Source organism: Stegostoma tigrinum, chromosome 34, assembly GCF_030684315.1.
Source record: "Stegostoma tigrinum isolate sSteTig4 chromosome 34, sSteTig4.hap1, whole genome shotgun sequence".
NCBI lineage: Eukaryota > Metazoa > Chordata > Chondrichthyes > Orectolobiformes > Stegostomatidae > Stegostoma > Stegostoma tigrinum.
This window is the reverse complement of record NC_081387.1, coordinates 25,473,508-25,489,647: the sequence shown is the minus strand read 5'-3', so window position 1 is coordinate 25,489,647 and position 16,140 is coordinate 25,473,508. Positions and strand designations below refer to the sequence as shown.

At 46.5% G+C, this 16,140-nt stretch overlaps 1 protein-coding gene across 2 annotated transcripts in view; it reads right to left on the bottom strand.

Moving 5' to 3' along the window:
* Nucleotides 1–3,885: 3,885 nt before the first annotated feature.
* The window catches only part of LOC125446524 (regulator of G-protein signaling 3-like), an 85,773-nt gene continuing 73,518 nt past the window's right edge, over nt 3,886–16,140 (bottom strand). For both annotated transcript variants that reach the window (XM_048520159.2, XM_048520158.2), the window contains 2 exons: nt 11,270–11,436; nt 3,886–10,136 (listed from right to left, as the gene is read on the bottom strand). In XM_048520159.2, the coding sequence (XP_048376116.1) occupies nt 9,951–10,136; nt 11,270–11,436 (353 nt within the window). In that variant the 3' untranslated portion in view covers nt 3,886–9,950. The remainder of the gene's footprint in view (nt 10,137–11,269; nt 11,437–16,140) is intronic.

Sequence of the window (16,140 nt, the reverse complement as noted above, 5' to 3'; positions counted from 1 at the left end):
GAACCCTTTCACATTTTACAACATTTTTCCTATAGCAGGGAGATCGGAATTGAAGTCAGTATTCCAAAAGTTATTACCATGTTTGGAAATTGACCAGATTCTCATGATAACTTTAAACCTTCACATTCTCGCAATGACGACTGTGATGCCCTTCCAGTTCAATATCCTTTCACTAACTGTACATGTGCATTCCACTTGTCTAGATGAATGCAGCTCCAACCAATACCAACAAGCTCAACACCATCCAGAGTCAAGCTGCCTGTTTCATGGGTGGCACGTGCCACCAGCTTCAAATTCACTCCTTCCTACACTGCTGGCACAAGTAACAGCAACATATATACAATGCACTGCAGCAATACCTTTTAAACCACTTCAGGGCAAGGGCAGCAGGTACATGGGCCTGCCACCATCACTGAGCATGCCTTTTCTCATTCATTCTGGACAGAACTCATTCTGGAGAGGGAAGTTCAGAAACAACTACATTGCTGTGGGTCTGGAGTCACATGTCAGCCAGACAGGGAAGGACAGATTTCCTCCCCTAAAGGGCATAAGTGAACCAGATGGGATTTCATGACAAAAGACAGCAGTCGGATATTGTTCTGTATTGAATTCCCACTTTGCCATCTGCTTTGGTAGGGTTTGAACTCACAACCCTCAAACATCTTGGGGGGCACAGTTGCTCAGTGGTCAGCACTGTTGCCTCACAGCGCTAGGCTCCTAGGTTTGATTCCACCTTTAAGCAACTCTCTGTGTGGAGTTTGCATATTCTCCCCATGTCTGCATGGGTTTCCTCCGGGTGCCCTGGTTAGCTCCCACAGCCCAAAGATGTGCAGGTTAGATGGATTGACCATGCTAAATTTCCCATAGTGTTCAGGAATTTGTAGATTAGATGGATGGGTCTGGGTGGGATGCTCTGAGGGTCAGTATGGACTTGTTGGGCCAAAGGGCCTATTTCCACATTATAGGGAATTCTATGATTTCGTTGGTTCTCTGGATTATGAGTGCAGTGACAATACTACGCCACCACCTCCCCTGATATAATGAGCAACATCAAATAAAGGCAGCCAGTAGAAGGAATGTATTTGGATTTCCCAAAAGAATTAGATTAGATGCCATATTGTTAAAAAAAAAGACATAGTGTTCGGGATAATGTATCAACACAGATACAGAAATGGCAACTTAACAGGAAACAGAGTCAGGATTAAAAAGGTTACAGAGATAGTAGAAACTGCTGATGCTGGCGAATCTGAGAAAATACGGTGTAGAGATGGATGAACACAGCAGGCCAAGCAGCATCAGAGGAGCAGGAAAGCTGACATTTCAGGTCGAGGCCCTTCCCTTTTCTGGTTAATAAATTGGAACAGGTGGGGTGCCACATGGAAGTTAGCCAGAGTACTTAGGATCTACAAAGGGATGTGAAAAGTGTAGTGATTGGACCTCATACAATATGAGCTCCCTGACTGGGGTTCTTCATCTGGTACAATCAAGGAGCCCTGACTGACAGTTACAAACAGGAGTGTCAGAGATTCTGGCACTTTGAGAGCTGGCTTTGAAGAGGCAGTGTTAAACAAGTAGTTATGTGTAAATAAGGGTGACTTGCTAATGGGATATTGGCCTCAGTGGAGTTATTTCAGAAATGTTCAGTGGAAGGGTGGAAGATTGGCAGCCATAATGTACAATGGGAAATGTGTCAGCCATCATTGGACTGAAAAAGAGAAAAGAACAATGGAGAGAGAGGGAGACTGTGGTACAGTGGGATCTGAGAGTCAGAAGAAATGAATCACAAAATGCCCATGTTAATATACATCAGTGATCAGGCAGGCAAGTGAAAGGTCAAATCCTTTCTGCAGGAGAATGCAGCATCGAAACTGGAACAAGGGTTCTCATGGTGCAGATGTAGTACCCCTATGTTTGAGCCCAGGGGATCTGGGGTGTTTTAGGTCCCAGCTGATCTAGCAATGTGTCATAACAGTCCTGAACAGGTCAATTCAGGAAAATACTGAGGAAATTGGGACATCTGACTGTAACTGTACAAGGTATTAGTGAACATAAACCTGGAACATGAACACTTGTTGAGAAAAACTAGGATCAGGACAGTTTAAAAACAAAAGATTTCCCATATAATACAGGGGTGCGGGGGACTGTCCTTTGTGCTGAAGCAGTGGAGACATGCCATTGAATATGTTTAAGGCTGAGAGACAGAGCCTGAATTGTAGGGGTGACAGGGATTAAAATGAAGAGGCAACAAAGTTAAGGTCAAAGTTGAATCAGTTAATAATGAGATTGAGTGGCAGAGTTATAACTCTCCTTTTTTAATGCTTTTTATTTGCTTATATGTTCCCATCCATCCTGTCTTGGAAATCTATCTCTGCTCCATCACTCTCTGGCACAGTCTTTCCCTGATGACATTGTAAACATGCCTACAACACATAGACTGCAGCAGTTCAACACCACCTTCTCAAGGGGCAACTGGGGTGGGTAATAAATGCTGGGCACAGTCAGTGACACCCAGGTTTCATAAATGAATAAAAAATGAACAAGATGAAATACTCCTTGCCACAAACTGGATTTATAACCATGTGAAGGAGTGACAGTATTACCGAGGTGACAGTCCTCATGGGATCGGTTGAAGCCCATGGAGAAGGAGCTGATTCATTGACACTATTTCCATGGGAATGTTGGATGAGTCTCTGGAAGTGGGTAAGATGTTTATGAGAGGAGAGCAAACTATTACTCAAAGTAGAGGATTCAATTTTAGCTGTAGTTCCCCACCATCTGTGTGTCCCTGTTCTTTCCCCAGGTGTGGCACCCATAGGTGTCAATTGATTGAGAATTTCTCACCTGGCAAGAGGCGGCCCCATAGGCTCAGACCTGTCAATGCCCTTCCTCTGTGTATGTGTGAACATCCCATTGTTGCCTGGCACTTCCACAAGCACACACCCTCATGCACAGACACACACGTACAGACACCACATAGATACACGACCACTGCCACACACAGAGGCACACACAGGCCGTCCAGAAGACTCTGGGTCCTCGGTTTGGCTGTCAGGGTGGGAGCTGCTCTCACTGAACTGTCACAGTCAGTGAGATGATGCGAAACTGTTGGGACATGCTGTTCCAGCCCATTCCCTGCTTTACTTTCCTGATGTGTAGCCACATTGCAACATGATGCAGCAATGATACCCTCTGGGCTGCAACATGGAAACAGGCCAAATGCCAATTTGTTTCCCACTTGATATTCAATTGAACCAACTTTGAGAGAATTAAAGATCACGGCGTGGGAGGGTGGTTATAACTGGCCAGCATAGTGCAAAAAACCCAAGGCAAATTTTAACCCAAATATTTCTGTGTCCCAACCAGGTTGCTCGTAAAGTGGGAAGGCAGGGGCTGGCTGATCTCCGTTGTGTTCTGGCAATGTCGCAAACTCACCCAAACACCGTGCTCAGGAACAAAGTCTCAGCTCCTAGCCCCCTGGGTCAACACCACCTCAGGAAAACTTACCAATGCAGTCTCATTGTAGCTGAATCGGGGGGGAGTGCTTACCAATGTAGTTCCATTGAAGCTGAGACAGGGAGAGAGCTTACCAACGCAGGCCCATTGTAGCTGAGGCTGGGAGAGAGCTTACCAACGCAGGCCCATTGTAGCTGAGGCTGGGAGAGAGCTTACCAATGCAGTCCCATTGTAGCTGAGGCTGGGAGAGAGCTTACCAACGCAGGCCCATTGTAGCTGAGGCTGGGAGAGAGCTTACCAATGCAGTCCCATTGTAGCTGAGGCTGGGAGAGAGCTTACCAATGCAGTCCCATTGTAGCTGAGGCTGGGAGAGAGCTTACCAATGTAGTTCCATTGAAGCTGAGACAGGGAGAGAGCTTACCAACGCAGGCCCATTGTAGCTGAGGCTGGGAGAGAGCTTACCAATGCAGTCCCATTGTAGCTGAGGCTGGGAGAGCGCTTACCAACGCAGTCCCATTGTAGCTGAGGCTGGGAGAGCGCTTACCAACGCAGTCCCATTGTAGCTGAGACAGGGGGAGAGCTTACCAACACAGTCTCATTGTAGCTAAGACTGGGGTAGACCTAACTGAGCTTGGGTCGGGGGGCGGGAGCTTGCCAACTGAGAGCAATAGGAACTGGGGCTTATCCATGATGCCCACAATCCTGAGGGTGAATAACAACCCTTCCTGGGTTTGCCAATTCGCCAGCCGGGAATACACTGATGCTGTAGCTCGGTTGTTACTTAGAATGAACATGTTTTTATTTTATGTTTCTCATGGACAAAGACATCAGTGCAGACACTTTACGAAAATCTCACCTTGGGTCATCTTAATTCTCCTTGCCAGTGGGGATTGTGCCTCCAACAAGCCTCACCTCAAAGGCAATTTTAGTACATTTTGCCATTCAGAATTAAATCTGCGTCGAAGTGTGTTCCATGGCAGCTTGTCTGAAGCCTCTGAGAAGCAGTTAAAAATGGTTCCAACATGGACTTTCTGTCCAAAGCCTGTTGAGACCTGGCTATTATGGGGGAGTGGAATTTCATATCCAGGTCGAACTGTCACTGAGCTCAGCTGCGGGGTCAGTGAGTTGATGTGAGGGGTTGAGGGGGCTGCAAAATCGGTATTGTGGGGCTATGCCAGTCAGGGGAACAGGAGATCCAAGGTGGGAAGTTCCTGTACTAACCATTGTTGCAGTGATGTTTATTGCAATCACCTCAGGGTCCGAATGACACTGGCCCTGAGACAATGGGGTAGCTCCTGTTCCTGCCCTTGTATCCCCCAAATAAACCAGCAGCAGGTAGGAACATTGCGGCTAAAAGAGTGATGTGAGAAAGAGGGCTTCCTTTTCATGGGGATCTGGTATCAGTTCTGGGACAGGAGGGATCTATACCACTGGGATGGACTCCACCTGAACAGGGATGGGTAGAGTATTCTGGCGAAAAGGATAAATAGAGCGGTTAATAGGACTTTAAATGAGTAAGTAGGGGAAAGGGAAAAGTGAGCATAGAGGGAGAATAACAATTAATGGAAGGCAAAGCAGCAGGTTAGCAGGTGACGAGGAAGCTTCGACTCCATTGAAAATTAGGAAAAATGTTAAAGTGAAGGAGCAGTCAAGAACCATTAGTAATGAAAGTAATAGGACCCAAAAAGAAGGTGCAAAAAGTGGCATAAGGACACTTTATCTGAATGCTCAGAGTATTCGAAACAAGGTGGATGAGTTGACGGTGCAAATAATGGCAAATGGGTCTGACTTAGTGGCCATTACATAATCATGGTTACAGGATGGCCATGACTGGGAGTTAAATATCCAGGGTATTCAGAAGGACAGACAGGAAGGTAAGGGAGGTGGTGTTGCTCTGATTTTTAAGGATGATATCAGGGTGGCAGTGAGAGATGGTACAGGTTCTACTGAACAAAACATTGAATCCATTTGGGTGGAAATTAGGAATAGCAGGGAGAAGAAGTCACTGATAGATGTGGTCTATAGGCCACCAAATAATGACACCGAGGTGGGACAGGCGATAAACATAGAAATAGCTAATGCATGTAAAAATTGGTACAGCAATTATCATCGAGGATTTTAATCTACATATCAATTGGTCAAACCAGGTCAGTCATGGCAGCCTTGGGGAGGGTTCATAGAATGCAACTGCGATAATTTCCTTGAACAACATGTAATGGAACCTACGAGGGAGCAAGCTATCATAGATCTAGTCCTGTGTAATGAGACAGGAATAATTAATGATCTCACAGTTAGGGATCTTATCGGAAGGAGCGATCACAGTATGATCGAATTTAAAATACAGATGGAGCATGAGAAGGTTAAATCCAATACCTATGCTGTGCTTAAACAAAGGAGACTATGAAGGAATGGGAGAGGAGTTAGCTAAGGTAGAATGGCAGCAAAAACTTTATGGTGGGTCAGTTGAGGACTTTCAAAACGATTTTTCACATTGCTCAGCAGAAGTATATTCCAGTGACAAGGAAGAACAGTAGAAAAACAGACAACCAGCCATGGATGTCTAAGTAAATAAAGGAAAGTATCAGATTGAAAAAAAACACTTACAAAAAAAGCAAAGAGTAGTGTGAAACTAGTAGACTGGGAAATCTTTAAAGATCAACAGAAAGCCACAAAGAAAAAAGTTACAAAGAAAAATAAGAAAGATTATGAGAGTAAACCAGCTCAGAATATAAAATCCAGCAGCAAAAGTTTCTATAAATATGTAAATCTTAAAATAGTAGCGAAGGTAAACATTGGTCCTTTAGAGGATGAGAAGGCCAATTTAACAACTGGGAATGAGGAAATAGCTGAGACATTAAACTGTTATTGTGTGTCCGTCTTCACAGTGGAAGACACAAATAACATGCTGAAAACTAATGGCAAGAAGGTTATAGCAGGTGAGGACCTAGAAACTATCATTATCTCTAAGGAGGCAATGCTGGGCAAGTTAATGGGGCTAAAGGTAGACAAGTCTCCTGGCCCTGATGAAATGCACCCCAGGAATAAAAGAGGTGATGGGAGAAATAGCAACTGCATCAGTAATTATTTACCAAAATTGACTAGACTCTAGGGTAGTTCCTGCAGATTGGAAAACAGCTAATGTGACGCTACTTTTTTAAAAAGGAGGTAGACAAAAAGCAGGTGGCAATAGGCCAGTTAGCTTAACTTCGGTAGTGAGGAAAATGTGTAAATCTATCATTAAGGAAGAAATAGCAAGACATCTGGACATAAATTGTTCCATTGGGAACACCCGGCATGGGTTCATGAAGGGGAGGTCATGGTTAACCAATTTGGTGGAATTCTTTGAGGACATTACTTGCATGGCGGACAATGGAGAACCTGTTGAAGTGGTTTATGTGGATTTCCAGATGACATTGGACAAGGTGCCACACTAAAGGCTGCTGCATAAGATAAAGGTGCACAGTATTACAGGTAATGTATTGGCATGGATATAGAGGATTGGTTGATTAGTAGAAAGCAAAGAGTTGGGGTAAATGGGTATTTTTCTGGTTGGCGGTCAGTGGCTAGTCGTGTGCCTCAGGGGTCATTGTTGGGACTGTAATTGTTTACAATTTATATAGATGATTTGGAATTGGGTACGAAGAGTGGTCTGTCAAAATTTGCTGATGACACTAAGGTGGGTGGTAGAGCAAAGTATGCAGAAGACACTGAAAGTCTGCAGAGGGGTATAAATAATCTAAGTGAGTGGGCAAAGTTCTGGCAAATGGAGTACAATGTTGATAAGTGTGAGGTCATCCATTCTGGTGGGAAAAACAACAAAATGGACTATGTTTTAAATGGTCAAAATTTGCAGCATGCTGCTGTGCAGAGGGACTTGGGTGTCTTTGTGCATGAATCGCTAAAATTAGGATTGCAGGTGCAGCAGGCAATTAAAAAGGCAAATGGAATTTTGTCTGCCATTGCTGGAGGAATGGAGTTTAAAAACAGGGAGGCTATGCTGCAGCTGTATAGGGTCCTGGTGAGGCCACACCTGGAGTACTGTGTGCAGTTTTGGTCTCCTTACTTGAGCAGAGACGTACTAGCACTGGAGGGGCTGCAGAGGAGATTCATTCAGTTGATTTCAGAGTTGAGAGGGTTGGATTATGAGGAGAGTCGAGTAGACTGGGATTATACTCATTGGAATTCAGAAGAATGAGGGGAGATCTTATAGAAACATATAAGATATAAAGGGAATAGATAAGACAGGGAGGTTGTTTCTGCTAGCTGGTGAAAGTAGGACTAGAGGGCATCCCCTCAAAATAAAGGGAAGCTGATATAGGGTTGAGGTCAGGAGGTACTTCTTCACCCAAAGAATTGTAAATCTGTGGAATTCCTTGCCAGTGAAGCGGTTGAGATACCTCGCTGAATGTGTTTAAGACAAGGCTAGATAAGTTTTTGAACAGTAAAGGAATTAAGGTTGAGTGGGTAGGTGAGTGGAGCTGAGTCTCAAAAAGACCAGCCATGACCTTATTAAATGGTGAGGCAGGCTCGAGGGGCCAGATGGCCTACTCCTGCTCCTAGCTCTTATGTTCTTCTGTTCTAACATGAACCATGCACCCTCCAGCTGCCATCCACACCTTTGGTGGTGGTGGAGGGGTTGGGCGGGGGGAGATCAGATCTTCTATTTCAGGCTGGAATGGGACAGGGGAAATAAATGTTGGCCCAGCCAGCAATGCCAATGTACCATAAATAAAAAACAAAGAGCCATGAATATGGCCATCAATTGGTCTGGTATTATGAACAGGTTGAAGGGTGGATATTAAATTAAATCTGTAAATGGGAGTAAGATTGTTTCTGGGGCTGAGATTATAAATAGGGCTGAAATTGGGAATCAGATTGGGAATGTCAATGGGATGGGAAATTTTATTGGGATTACCAGTATATTGGAATTGGCAATATGAATAAAACTGAGAACATGAAAGAGTTGGGAATGTGACTCAGATTGAGAATGTGAATGGATTGAGAATGTGAATGAGATTCAGAATTTCAGTGACTGTGGGATTGGGAATGTGGCTGAGATTCTAAATCCCAGTGACTGCAAGATTGGGAATTCCAGTGGAGCTTTTCCCTTCAACTGAAGCCTCCTCCTGTGTCTATTATCTCCCAGAGATGAAGCCAGGATGGTGAAACCGAATCTAGAATTGGGTTTTGAATCAGTCTTTCCAAAAAAGGAAAAATATGGGAAGGAGCCATTCCACCTGGGAATATATTCCTGCAGCTCCACTGGCAATAGATACCTTCTTGACTGATACCAGGGAAACCTGTCGACTTAGTCCAAGATATAACCACCTGGCCGAAAGTCAACCAACCATTCCTTCATCACGGAGCCAGAGAGCAGGATCCGTGCAAACTGGGAGGCTGTTGAGTGTTGCTGTTCCTGCCTGTGTTCCACGCCCTCAATAGCACTGAAGGTGAAGCCTTCTTCACACTGAGCAGTGGGTAGCTCTCTAGCTGCTGGGTTGTACCAATAGCTGGAAGCAATGTCAGGACGGCTCTGTGCCCCACCCCGGAAGAAACTGGGAAGATGCCAGCTGTCTTTCCCAGGTGCCCATGACATTGCTTCATCTCAGCCGAGGTGGTGACAACAAGCCCCCACACCCAGCCCCAGCACCAAGCCCCACTCCCCAATCCTGCCACCCCAATCCTGTTCTGCAGGGATAATTATTCTGGTTCCACAGTTGAAGGACCTGTTACAGGATGGACACAGCAAATGGGCGGTAGGTTTTCCTGCATTCCACTGGCCTTCTCGCCCGCCCTTGCAGCCGGCACACGTGCAGAAATGTTAGATAGGGCAAAGGTGTGGAGGGCTGAAGGGCCTGTGTGTGTGTGCAAATTGGAGGTGGGTACATGCAGGCCGTTTGGAATACAATAAATAAAATGCGACAACAACACAGGGAAAGTTAAAGCCATACTCCGTGAGTCTGCAGCCTCTGTCCACATCAGGCTGGGAGGTAACATTGACACCACTGAGTCTGTAAATGTGCCGACCCTTTCTCAGTATGATCTCTGCCCAGAGGGTGGCACAGGAAACAATAAATAAATGGACATTTATCACAGCCGAGGAGTATACTCCTGTCTGGATCGCCTTCACTGTTGGCCATCTTGAATACAGTCTGAAAATAAATAGGCATGCATGGCACCACAGGGTCACCGCGGTAATGGTGGGAGGGTGTGACTTGACTGCAGTTCTGTCTTAAACCAGCCAATCACTGAGCGTCATTCCATCCAGCCAGGAAGGTGGCCATTCACTGTCCTCCTCACATCTCTGGCAACGTGTCAAAGACAATGTGATGTGGCTCTGTCTCGTATGGGTGCGGTGGAGCCGCTGTGGTTGTTGGGGGCTAGGGGCAGCATGCAAGCCCTGGGGTGAGGTGGGGGTGGCGAGGAGGAAAGTGGGTGTGGATGACGGAGAGTCAGGATCTCCCCCGTTTCCACTGGCACCACACCCTGAATCCTCCCTACATCACCCCGTTCAGCTTCTTGGGGTTCGACAAGTCCAGGTAGAATTGCGAGCGCAGGAAGCGAGGGTAGGAGTCCTTCTCCATCAGGCCAAAGATCCGCTTCTGGGCCAGGTCAAAGGTCGAGTGAGTTGGGCTTAGCACGTTAGTGGAGGTCACTTCCCTAGTGTGAGAGTCTAGGTTAACCTGGAGGAGGGGGTGTAGAGTGAGAGGGACAGAGGGAGGGAGATGGGGGGACAAAGGGAGACAGAGGGAGATAGAGAGATAGAGAAAAACAGAGGGCAAGGGGCAGGGAAGGAGGGAGAGAAGTGGGTGGGGGGGGGGGAGGGACGTAGGGAGAGAAAGAGAGATGGCAAGAGGTGGGTGGTAGAAAAAGAGACAGGGTGGGAGAGCGTGAGAGAAAGACAGAGGGAGGGAGAAAGAAAGAGAGAAAGAGAGACAAGGGAGGGCGAATGAGAGATATAGAAAGAAATGGAGGGAGGGAGAGGCAGAGGGATGGAGAGGCAGAGTGGAGTGAGGAAGAGAGAAGAAGAGAGGGAGAGGGAACGAGGTAGGGAAAGACAGTGGGAGAAAGAGAGGGAGGAAATGATGGGAGAATTGGGGGTGAGAGAGAGAAAAGGGAGAAGGGGTGAATGAACACAAATGGAAAAGGATGTTAGATTTTCAGGTTGCTAAATTTCTGTTTCCCAGATATCCAGCCCCACACACCACCGCTCTCCCCACACCCTCCCCACTGCCCTTGCACCTGCACTCGCAGCCCTGGAGATAAGGCAGTGTTGACGATGACGGTGCATTTACCAGTGGTTACTCCATTCGCCCCACCCCCCTGACCTGGTTGCAGGCCTGTCTTTAAGGTGTTGCTGGATGTGATTCACATGGGCCATGTCCGTAAGCTACCCTTACAATTGTAACATCACTGCAGGTATTTCAGCCCTTTGGGATCAGTCCCTTTCTCAACCTCCAGCTGCCTGTACATCTCAGGCCCTCTCTGCTGTTTGCTACCTCACTGTCTTCCACAACAATCCACAGAACCTACCTCTGTCACTGAACCTTCGGACACCTTCTGGAGCCAGTAAAGGTGAGTGCAGGTGGGGAGGTGGGGAGGAGATAGGTCAGTCCAGAGAGGGTCAGACAGGTCAAGGGGGTGGGATGAGGATAGGAGGTGGGGATGGGGCTTGAGGTGGGAGAAGGACAGGTTAGGGAGGTGGAGACGAGCTGGGCTGGTTTTGCGATGCGGTAGGGGGGAGGGGAGATTTTGAAGCTTGTGAAGTCGAATCCAGATCATTTTGGTCTCTGTGTGTGTCCCAATGGGTTCTTACCTCCCTGGGGGCATGGGTATCAATAAACTCCTCAAAGATTTTCTTGGCCTTGGATGTGAGTTTGGCGTTGGATTTGGTGTTCTTATAATCCTCACATGCCAGCCAGAACTCAATGTTCTCATCACTGAACTCTGTACGCAGGAAGCCTTTGAAAGCCATCAAGCCATCTGAGGGGACAAACAGAGCAAGGTCAAGTGGAACTGTCATCCGTATCCTGTACCCTTTCACCCCCTGCTCCAAGTGGTCACTCACTGTATTATTCTCTCAAAATTCATGTAGATTCACGAAGACACTAGCTCATTGGTAATGTGGCTGTCCTCATCATCCGTAGGATCCAGGGCAACGATTCAAATCCCATTCCTGATGGGATTGGAATTCAATTCATAAATCTGGCCAACCTCGGCAATGGTGACTGTGGTAAAGATCATTGGACCGTTTGCTCCATCCTGTTTGCTCATCCTGAGGGAAATCTACCATCCTTACCCCAGTCTGGCCTACAGATAACTCCAGGCCCTCAGCATGTGGGTGATTCTCAGTGATGACCTGAGCAAATCACTCAGTTCAAGGGCAATTAGGGTTTGGGTTTGGGCCTTCCTAGTGATACCCACTTGAAAGAATATGTAAAAAAGAACCCAGCAGGAATAATAACTGAAGGGTAATAAAAGCGCCCCCCCCCCCTCCCTAATCCCAACCAATTCTACATGATAGACTCAGCACTCTGTACCTGAGGATTTCCCAGTGTTTTCACACAGAATGTAGGCCATAGGTGGGGCTAGGCTCAAATTCCACTTGACACTTCAGCAAAGCTGACCCACATATTGCTCTATTCCTTTCACCTGCATAACTCTATCCTGCTTCCCAAATAACTGTATCAATACACATCATTTCTACTACTCCCTGTGGGTGTGACGGCCACACCCTCACCATTTTTCAGGCATCTGGGTACTTCCTGAATTCCTGATGGGAAAAATGAGTGACCGAATCACTTTCATCTTGTGTCTATAAGAGTGGGAATGCCTTTGTTACATTTACCATACTGAACTTGTTCACGTTCATAAAGACCTCTCTCAGGTCATAATTGAATTTTCTCAGTTAGAGGGCGCCATTCATTCTTCACTGCCCTCTGTTGTTACTAGAAAGAGATAGGAACAAATTGCTATACCACACCCACTGTTGATCTAGAGTTCATTTACTAAGTTACAATCTGCATCCATCAGAAATACACACAATGATACTACAACATTCAAAATTTAAGGTCTTGTAACTGCTAAATTTATGAAAAACCAGAGGAAATAACCGAAGCCTAGAAACTAGGATCATGAGTAGGCCATTCAGACCACTGAGCTAGCTCTGCTACATTCAATACAGTTGACCCTGTGTCTCGGTCCAACACTCCCACTCTCTACCCATGCCCCATGACACTTGTAACTTCCAAAAATCTATTTCTTACTGAAATGTATTCAGTGACTTGGCCTCCCCAGCCTTTTAATGGCAGAGAATTCCATAGGAATGCCACCCTCTGTTTGAAGATATTTCTCCTCATCTCAGTCTAAAATGGTCTACCCAGTATCCTTGTATTGGACCATGGCCAGGGAAAACATCCTCACTGCACCCAGTCTGTCCAGCCCCATCAGAAATTTATAGGTTACCGTGAGATCCCCTCTCATTCTTCTAAACTCCCGTGAATACAGGCCCAGTCAGTTAAATCTGCCTTCATAGGAATAAGCCAGCCTTCCCAGGAATCAATCTGATGAAACTTCACTGAACTCTCTTGATTGCAAGTCTATCTTTTTTGAGCGAGGAATCCCAAAACCTACTCCCTATCCTCCAGGTGTGGTCGCACCAGGGCCCTGCACAGCTGTAGTAAGACTTCCTTGCTCCTGTATTTCAAACCTCTCACTATGAAAGTTAAACACCATCACATCACTGAGGGCTGGGGGTGCACTGTCACTCAGTGATAATTAGTTGGCTCAGTTCATACTGATTTCTGTCTGGGCTCCTAATTCCCTCTCAGTGACATGTAAATAGATGGCCTGGTTGTGATCAGCTTGCTGTTCAGGCAGTGGTGCACATATGATTGGACTGTGCCCATTGTGTTGTGAAACTCAATCTCCTCCTGTGAGCACAGACCCCTCCCTGCAACTTTAAGCATTCCCTGCCCACTCTCGCAAGCCTGAGAAATGCACTTGATCCTGACTAACCCAGCGTGGGTGAAATGTTGCCTCCCTGTTTCAGGACCATGTGAGCCGGCAGAAGTGGGAGTGAAAACCAGATCAACAAACCAGGGAAATGTTCAGCACAGCATTGGAGAAGGGGCAGCAGCAGCTTGAACATTTCCGGCTCAATGGATTGGGCAGATTCTGACAAAAGTGTTGTCACTCTGACAGGTTAACGCTTACCTTCGGCTCCTCACTGACATGATACACCACCTTCATGTTATAATCCGCCACTATTGTACAATCCCTACATTGTGAAAGCAGGCCATATGACCCAGCGAGTCCACACTAACCCTTCGAACAGCATCCCACCCAGGAACAAAAACAGAAGTTGCTGGAAAAACTCAGCAGATCTGGCAGCATCTGTGAAGAAAAAGTCAGAATTTAAATCTGGGGAATACTTGCAACATTAACTCTGATTATTTTCTTCACAGATGCTGCCAGACCTGTTGAGCTTCTTCAGCAAATTCTGTTTTTGTTCTTGATTTGCAGCAACTGCAGTTCTTTCTGTTTTTATTTAGAATCCCACCCTACCTACCCCCACTATATCCCTGTACTCCTGCATTTCCCACAGCTAACCCATCTAACCTATGCTTCCTTAGACATTATGGACAATTAGCACTGCCAGTCCACCTAGCCTGCACATCTTTGGACTGTGAGAGGAAACTGGAGCACACAGAGGAAATCCACGTAGGCACAGGGAGAATGTGCAAACTCCACACTGAGAGGTGCCTGAGGGTGGAATTGAATGTGGGTCCCAGGCGCTATGAGGCAGCAGTGTTAACCACTGATCCATCATGCCACTATCATTGAAAACAAGAATGAGGAGATTCTGATGGTTCTGAACCTCCCATTAGTTAAACCACAGCTGGAGTACTCTGTGCAGTTCTGGTCACCACATTATGGGAAGGATGATATTACACTGGAGGTCGGTGCAGAGGAGATTCAGAGGGTGACTAGATAGGTTTTCCTTAGATGGGATTAAGCTGAGGGGCAATCTGATTGAGGTGTACACAGCTCTGACGGGCATAGACTGGGTAGATGGGGGAAAGCCATTCCTATTAGGACTGGGGTCAATAATTGGGGAGCACAGCTTTATAATAAACGGTGGGATTTTGAGGAATGTTCTTTTACCTGTAGGGTGGTGGATACCTAGAATACACTCTCTAAAAGGGTGTTACAAGCAGGAACCTTGACCACCTTGAGAAATATTTAGATGGTTACTTGAGTGCTGGAAAATCAGATTAGAATTGATGAATGTCTGATGACCAGCACAGACACGATGAGCCAAAGCGCCTCCTTCTGAAGGGTCTCTAAATATCTATAATGTAAGTCCACCAATGAACCTTACATAAATGAGTCCGTTACTCTTGGCTGCTCCTGCTTCTTCCGCTTTTGGAAATAAATCTGATAGCATTGCCGTCAGTGCCCATAGGGGGCGACACCCGCCGTGTTTCAGTCAAGCTGTGCAGCATCACCATCTGCCGGCACTACCCGTTACTACAGGTTGAGCTCGTCTGTCGCTCCACATCTTATGCAACAGGCAGAGGTGGAACACATCGCCTTCTCAGCAAAGGGTACTTTCCAGGGAAATCAGATTCCAACAAGTACTGCTGCCAAGGAAAACTGCAAGTAGGAGTACTTCAAAATAAAGTAGATATTGATCGGCCAAAAATTAATCTGCCTATTACTGATATCATATTCATCAATCCATTCATTTTCATCATTGATCCTTCCCTACGTCCAGTTCCGAATCTATATGTCTCCGTCTGTCTATCGACCTATCCATCAGCTCTCCAACCATCTATCCCTCCACTCACCGTCGCAGCTCCTCCACTTGTATCTCTCTATTGACATCTCTCCAACCCTATCATCAATTAATATTAGGTTAGATTCGATTCCCTACATTGTGGAAACAGGCCCTTCGGCCCAACAAGTCCACACTGCCCCTTGAAGCATCCCACCCAGACCCATCCCCCTATAATCCACACACCCCGAAAACTATGGGCAATTTAGCATAGCGATCCACCTAACCTGCACATGTTTGGACTGTGGGAGGAAACCAGAGCACCCAGAGGAAACCCATGCAGACACGGGGAGAATGCGCAAACTCCACACAGACAGTCGCCTGAGGTGGGACTCGAACCCGGGTCCCTGGCGCTGTGAGGCTGCAGTGCTAACCACTGAGCCACTGTGCTGCCAAATACAGCAGGGCAAGCAGCATTTTAAGAGCACGGGGTCTAGGCTCGAAACGTCAGCTTTTGTGCTCCTGAGATGTTGCTTGGCCTGTTGTGTTCATTCAGCTCCACACTTCGTTATCTCGGATTCTCCAGCATCTGCAGCTCCCATTATCTCTGATATCAATCAATATCGATCTTCTAATCCATCTATCTCTGAATATCAATTGATATTTATCCACCAATCTCACCTTCCTCTCATCATTCCAAGTCTGTGTGTATCTATCTCGCCATTACAGAATCCCTAAACAGTGGACACAGGCTACTCAGCCCAACGAGTCCACACTGATCCACCAAAGAGCATCCCACCCAGACCCAACCCCCTTCCCTATCCCTGCAACCCTACATTTCCTGTGAGTATCACACCTAGCCTACACATCCCTGGACACTCTGGACAATTTAGCATGGCCAATCCACC